The sequence below is a fragment of the Chrysemys picta genome, chromosome 21 (assembly GCF_011386835.1).
Source record: "Chrysemys picta bellii isolate R12L10 chromosome 21, ASM1138683v2, whole genome shotgun sequence".
In the NCBI taxonomy this organism is placed as follows: domain Eukaryota; kingdom Metazoa; phylum Chordata; order Testudines; family Emydidae; genus Chrysemys; species Chrysemys picta.
Window position 1 is genome coordinate 12,539,979 of NC_088811.1, and position 7,378 is coordinate 12,547,356.

The window sequence follows — 7,378 nt, forward strand, 5'->3', positions numbered from 1 at the left end:
TCTTCTCCCCCCTCCTTCCCCCCCCACGGAGCGGGGAAGTTCAAAATTTGGTTGAGTAGCTGTGGACTAAAGAGCAGCTCCTGTGGTCCTGGTCTCTTGCGCTTCCATTCAGGAGCCGGGGAAGATGTGCTGGCTGGGAGGAAAACTCCTTTACTCAATCTGCACTTACTCCTCCTCGTTGTCACACATGCACTGGCATGGGGATGGAGGTGGGAATGGGAGCTGCCTCTTTCTCAATTTCTTTCTCCGATGTAATGTAAAAAAATGGGAAACGGTCTACTTCTCTGAAAAGGGAGCTAGGCCGCCCTGTGCTATGGTACATCACTTGACAGCTCAGTGCATCTGCAGTTTAAAAACATCCCCAGCAGGCGTGAAACAGATGCCAGACACTTGGCTACAGCATTGTCAGCTTGGGGACTGGGCCGAGGTGTCAGGATTGTATGTAGGTGGGGGGGTTATTTTTTCATAGGACGGAAGCAGCAAGTGTCTTGCTTGGAGAAGAAAGGCGTAAGCTGGTTATAGATAACTGTTTGGTTTGATACTCTGCACAGTTGAGTGAATACAGCAGCTATAATACCGTTACGCTTAAACCAGCCCCTGCCTGTACTCAGACTTAAATGGGGTTTATAGGCTCATTAATCCGAGCGCTTGTTAGGAGACCCACAATACCCTTCAATTGCTCATATTTAGGGGGTGCATTAGTGCAGGCCGGTGAGATTTTGTTGTGGGCCTCTTAACTGAATATGAGCTACATTTTTACACACACAGGCAGGTCATGCAGGGTATGGAAAAATTAACAGTAGCCTTTTATTGCACTCATTTATTTGATGAAAGAAACAGACCTGCACTTTCTGTCCAAGGTGCTGAAATCTGGGCTGGAATTCTTTTCAGTGACAACGGACTAAAATTATCCTTTAACCCTTACGCTTCAGGGAGAAAGCCAACATCTTGTGCATTGTTTGACTCATGGTGCTGGGGGGCGGAGGGGGGAAATTGTTTGCAAATGGGTGAAGCCAGGTGGCAGCTAAGTTTCGCCTACTGTCCCTGCTGCAACATAAGTTACCAGCGAGGAGCTAAGAAGATGCAGTTGACTTTGGAAGAGGTTCGATGTCCAGGGATCTGAGGAAGAAGATCAGGATTGCCCCCATCTCCAGGTATAGCTTCAAAACTGAAGGAGAGAGAAAAAGACAAGTAAATGTAGGGGTGGTACATTTCTTTATTCTTTGGGGGGTTATTTGTGCTATCGGAGCATAACCTACTGGTGAGCGTGTTACAGATAGGGAACTTTAGCTCAAGTACATCAGCTTCTGCTTTCAGCTCTGAAGTTCCCTGATTCAATCACCAGTGTGTTGCTCAAACAGTGGTCATCACAATAGCACCTAAAGGTACGGAGAGCGGGATCCCGGTGCGCTAGGTACTATAAACACACACATGAGACTACAGTCAAGGCAGCTAGAGAGTGGGAGAATTATTATCCCTATTTAACAGAGCGGGAGTTGGGCTACAAAGAGATGAAGTCACTTGTCACACAGGAAGTCTGTGGCAGAGCCAGGATTTGATGCTAGATCTCCTGAATCCCACCACTCAACAATCCTTGCTCTTAAACACCAGCTGAATCAGAACGAATGCAAGGCAGGGTTTTAAAGGGTGGATAAAGACAGGAGCAACTTAAGCAGCCATTGGTGCATCAGCAATCCCTTCCCATTGAGAAGCCCGGCAGCATCCCTTTTTCCTTTTCCCTCCGGATCCCTTTCCCCCATCCTCCAGCTGGGCTGCTGCGGTGTTAAATGTTTGGGCCCCTCTGTCCTGAACTCATCACAAAAGAGGATGGAAGCTGGTTCCTTTTTAGTAGCTCATTTAAGCTTCGAGAGGAGCCTTCCCACGGTTTGTGACTAGCTGGGATCGTAAAGTGGTGGGAAGGTAACACGTCGTACTGTGTGCCGCACGTGATCCTGAACAATGCCAGAGCGTGGCTACTTGAGTAGAATAGCTAGCGCCCGGCTAAGACAGGAGTAAGATGTGGTGGTGAAGGCATAAATGTTTAAATCCTTGAATCACACAAAGAGCAATGAGGCACTGGAATGGTTTAGAGTGGTTCACCGGGGGCTAACCTTTCATCATTACAAAGTGTTATCGGGTGAGATCAGGACCTTGAAGAGGCGAGTTAGCTACTGTGATGACTGTGCAGTCAGTGTAGACAAGGACAATTGTGTTCAGTGCCATGCTGGGACTTGGGTGTAACCAGGACTAGCTAACATGATGCTGTACAGGATTTGCCCTGGTCTATGCTGACTGCAAAGTTGTCCGCCTCGTGCTGGTTGATCCTTTGAGGCTGGGATCTAACCTAGTAAATTTTGCATTGAGGACGTGCCCCGTGAACGATGTGCTGAAATGAAGAAAAGGCAGCATTTGAGTCTGAATAGTGAGGGAAACTTACTGGCCCTGATACCTTTTAAATAGCAGACGAGTCTCCCGTGGGAAGAAGAGGTAGAAACTCCCTCAGGTTGGATTGTAAAAACTCGACTGAGCAGAATGCTCGATGTTGAAGGGGGACAATGCTGTACTGACCCCCAGGAGATGGGCTCTGATTTCTATGGTCCTTACGGTGGAAGATTCCATTGCTCTGGAATCAAATGCATCCTTCTTGAAAGGATTTTATCTAGGGTGGTTCTTGTGGCTGGTGTCTGAGTGCACCATTCCACCCGGGTTACGTGTTCTCACTGCAGCACTTTATGTTAAATTAGGGAACTGACTGCTAGGGACTCAGCCAGAAAAGGACGCAGTCTTCATTATCGTTTCTAAAAATTGAAATTTCCTAAGAGTTCAGAAAAGACATGTAAGAGAGAGGCTCACTGAAGCTAGAGCCCCCAACCCATTTTAAGTCCCACTGTTTTTTAAATTATCCACCTGGACGCTGCAGCACAAGAACAAGAGAGTTGGCGTAGGAGACTCCTCAAAATCCATCATCCATCTTTTAACCTGAACTAGACAGTCCACCTTGACTTCCTGGGAACTCTGCCCAGACCGTAACATTGCTTCATCCTTACTCTATTGCCCCAGCTGTGCTTGAGTCATCTAGCCATTCCCTCTCCCTCTTACCCGGTAGCTGTTGCATCCAAGTCCGCTCTGGGCTCCTATTCTATCTATCCGTTGGCCAAAGCAATCCGAGAACCTTCTCATGCTGCGTGGCGAGTTCAGCAGTGCTCGTAGCTTGCTCCTCAGGGCAGACGGAGGTTTCTCAGGCAGCTCCCAGCTGTTGCGCCCATGGGCCAGGCCTTCTCTTTGCGGTCTAACGTAGTTGCTGTTCCTTGGACCAAGGGGGCGTGAGGCATCTCCTGGGGCTTCCTCATCCTGTTCCTTCATTTCTTGGGACAGACCTGCCTCGGCTTCTTCTGATGGGAGCTTGTCCTCCAGGCGGTCCAGCAGGGTCTGAAATGCAGAGAGGCAGCGGGGGAGAGAGCGTTTAACCCTAGAATCGCCCTAGGGGACGGAGTGAGTGGCAAAGCAGTGCACACCTTCCCCGCTCCCCCAGCCCTTGGTTGCATTGCGTTCTGACAGTGATGCCTGCCACCCTACCTTGAAGTCCGCCAGTTCCGCAGCGGAGGCCGAGCTGTACGCGGGATGAGCGTTGGCTCCTCCTTGGGGCTTCATGCTGAACATCAGCAGCAGCGAGAACCGCAGGGCAGCAGCAGTCAACGAGCCCATGCCGTAGTCCAAGTTCTCCTCTCGCCTCCAGTGGTTTGCCCCCTCTCGCTGATGGGCTGCGAGCTTGACCCCTCCCTTTTTATACGTGCAGAGTCAGAAGGAGTCACGCCCAAGGAATGAAGCCCCCGCCGCATTCTGTCACTTGCCCGCGATAAAGGATCTTGAGACCGGAGCTGGCAGAAGATTCCCTTTTAAAGTTATCCATCCCCTTGGGGCGGCGGAGGCTCGTCGGCTCCAGCGGGAATGACAGTGCGAGGACCGCATTCCTGTTGATTTGTCTCAAGAGGTTTCACACTTCAAAGGTGTGAGAGAAGCACCAAAAAACATCCCCCTTTATCTCTCAGCAGTGCCTCCGGATTCTTGTTCCTTAACGATGGAAACAATGAGGCAAGTGTTGGACAACTGGCCAGCAAGCCTCGAATGGGCATCGTGGTGGGGGATGCGGGAGAATTGGCTGCAGAGCTGCCATTAAAGCCAGTGCCCTAGACATGTGGGGCCAGGTCCTCAGCTGGTGTAAATCAACACGGCTCTTTGGGGCCGGATCTCTATAGATTGGCTGAGCTCCATTCATTCCTGCACCAGCTGAGAATCTGTCCCGTCTGTCCCATGGACCCAGGACCGTTTAACACTCCTGTCAGCGTGATGACAGGGCTTCCAGCTCGTGCTTCCGGAGACCTGGGATTTCATTCAAGAATGGTGCGAGGAAGGAAGCTAGAGCGGGGTTAGTCAAGTGTGCAGGAGGAGAGAGAACTTTTGAAAGGCTGGTTTTGAAAAGATCCAGCCTCCTTTTTTGAGCAAAGCCTGCAGCCCGGGCGTGCGAGAAGCGTGTAGGATGCCAGGGCAATTTTGTATTTCAGACCCATGCCTGGTAACTGGAATCTGTAAATTGAACGACAAGACACGGTTGGATTTTGAATTTCCTTTCACGTTTACCACTAGAATACATTAGCAAGTGCTTCTGAAGATGTTACCGTCGCATTTAGGGAGAAGTCAGGTGTCATTAGGGCAAGGGACGGGGGATTCTGTAGGACTGGGCAGCTCTGGCTCCCTTTGGTACCTTAGTCAAGAAATGGGACCTCTCTGCCTCAATCTCCCCCTTTGGTAATGGCGGTGATAACACTTCCCTCCCTCCTGGGGTGTTGTGAGCTTTAGCTGATGTTTCTAATGCATGCGAAGAGTCTCGGGCGAGGAAGGGGAGATATTTTCGGAAGCTGCTTCTGTATCTGCGCTGAATCGTTACTTGGTATCTAATCTAGGGTCGCTGTTTTTAACATCAGCCCTTGATTTGCACGGGTAGCTGTTTGCCCCCAGGGCAGCCTGGGGCTAGACGATCTGCAGGGGGTTTGCCATTCCAAGCTACGCCGAATCCCTCTCTCCCAGCCGCATGGCCTTGCAGTGCTCCCCACCTGAACGCTTTGCAGAGGAGGAGAGTTACTGGCTCAGTCGCCTGACTCCCCGCGCCTGGTCTTTAGCTGTAGTTTTAATCCCTGACCAATAGCGCCACCTCAGGCTTCCCCTTGAGGGGGTCTCTTTAGAATGGGGGAGAACTTTGCTCTGCTCCGATGCCCATGCTGTGCCCAACAGAATCTCTCCAGCCATTTCAGTCTGTTACTGGACCCTCCATTCCTTCCTTCCCTTCCCCTAACTGCCTCTGAAAGGTGCCAGCGTGAGCGGTCTCCTGAATCTCCATCCGCCAGCAGCTTCCACCACCCCCCTGCAGCCCACGGCGGATGGTGAATAGGACTCGGTGCTTATTGTGGGGCCCACGCGCTGCCCTTGGAGTGAGTCTAAGCAGCAAAGACTTTAACGTGTGCTGCACAAGGGCTTACCAGAGCAAGTGCTCCAGCTCCCAACCGAAAGACCATGTGCCATGGAAAAGGCAGCTGGGGGCAATGGGCTTTTCTATGCATGCGTGTGCCGTACTTCTTAAGTAGAGGCCATGCAAGCCCAGTGCTAAACCGCAGTGGAAGTCTATCCAGGAGCCCTTATGCATGGAACATCCTCCCTGAACTGATCCATCAGGACCCTGCCCTGTGCTGTTTCAAGTCTCCCCTTATCACCCACCTCTGCCATAATGCCTGGAAGAAATCAGCCACCTGGCAGGGCTAGATTGAGAGGCAGCACGGGCCTCCCGTGAGCCGCATAATTTAAATAGAGGCACTGGGCTGTAAAATCATGTCGGTTTGCAGCTCTCTCTCTCTTTCTCTCTTTTACTTTTTGTGCCTCAGTCACTTTCTCAGAGTGTAAGCTCTTTGGAGCAGGGACTGGGCCTTCATATGTGTATGTACAGCACCTACCCCTCTGGGACTCTGCTCCTGCCTGGGCCTCTGGGACCTACCTCACCCTCAATATAAAATAATAACAAAGGTGGGTCTCTAACTAGGTTGCATTGGAAACCGTGGGGGTGCTCTTGCGGGGCCTCAAGACGGGGCATCGCCTAATGAAGGGGACCTTGTTGCATGTGTGACCGTGTTCTCTAGCTAGCTAGGCACCCATCAGCAGGTGGGTAGCTGTCCTGCAGAGAGGAAGCTCGGCAAGAGATGTGATGCTGAAGGAAGAGTTCTGCTAACTAATGCCAGCAGTGAGACAGGTTACAATTTTCGATGCTGGGTGCCTAAAGCCAAGCTCCTAAATCCCATAGACTAGAACTGGCCTGATTATCAGAGGTGCTTGAGCTCGTCGTAATACCCCTGAGGTCAGTGGCGGCTGCTGGACACTCAGCGTCTTGCGAAATCAGGCCATTAATATTGAAGTGCCCAAAGATAGATTTAGGAAGCAGGTTTTAGGCAGCCAGGACTGAAAATGGTGACCCTAAGTATCAGCAAGCCAAGGAGGGTGAGGTAATCTCTTTCATTGGAACAACTTCTGTTGGGGAGCGAGACCAGCTTCCACGCATGCGCAGAGCTCTTCTGCAGATCATCTTCCTCAATCGCTTGCATGATGGGACTTTGTTTGAAGTTGTGTAAGAGCTCAGGCTGATGATGGTTATTCTATGCAGGCCCAGAACAGCTGTCAGGGAGGTAGTACATTTCAGCTAGGCTAGATTCAGGGACCTGGAACTCTGACGTTTCCTACAATGATTTTAAAACTAGCCCTAGTTGTCCCTAAACTACAGACAGGATCTTTTAGACAAAGACAAGCAGAGAGTCAAGAGGCCATTTAAGGTCTTGCCGTACAGTTTACATTTGTGGTGATGAGCACAAAGTGCAGCTCAGGCCAGAGCAGAGATCTTGGTGGGAAGGAATTAGAGTCCCGGTGAATTGCAGCTGCGTAAGTGGCTGGGAGTTTGTTTGTGGGTATCAGTGAAGTGGATTAAAGGGCTGGAAAAGTGCAGTGAAGAGAGCTGAAAAAAACAAAACAAAAAAACCCCCTCCAGGGTAACGAGGGATCATCTATATTTTCAAATATGCTGCAAACCCAGTAACACTGGGCTACTCTCTATAGTACCTTTCACCCAACCCTCTGAACTCGGTTAATTCGGCCTCACAAACCCTCCTTTCAGGTAGGAAAGTATTAGTGTACCTACTGTTAGATGGGGAAACTGATGCACAGAGCACGGAAGTGACTTACCCAAAACACATGTGGGAGTGGGTTTGAGAGCCCTAACCACTACACAGCACTGCCCCTCTGGGGCTGAGCCTCTCCAGAGCAGACCATGACCTGTCTGGGTCGG

At 50.7% G+C, this 7,378-nt stretch overlaps 1 protein-coding gene across 1 annotated transcript; it reads right to left on the minus strand.

Annotated features, from left to right (window-relative positions):
- Nucleotides 1–1,028: 1,028 nt before the first annotated feature.
- On the minus strand, nt 1,029–3,775 carry LOC101945284 (natriuretic peptides A-like). Its single transcript, XM_005292813.5, has 3 exons — nt 3,577–3,775; nt 3,100–3,429; nt 1,029–1,168 (listed from the first exon to the last, which is right to left on the minus strand). The coding sequence occupies exons 1-3, from the start codon at nt 3,703–3,705 to the stop codon at nt 1,163–1,165; spliced, it is 465 nt and encodes a 154-aa protein (XP_005292870.2). The 5' UTR covers nt 3,706–3,775; the 3' UTR covers nt 1,029–1,162.
- Nucleotides 3,776–7,378: the final 3,603 nt, after the last annotated feature.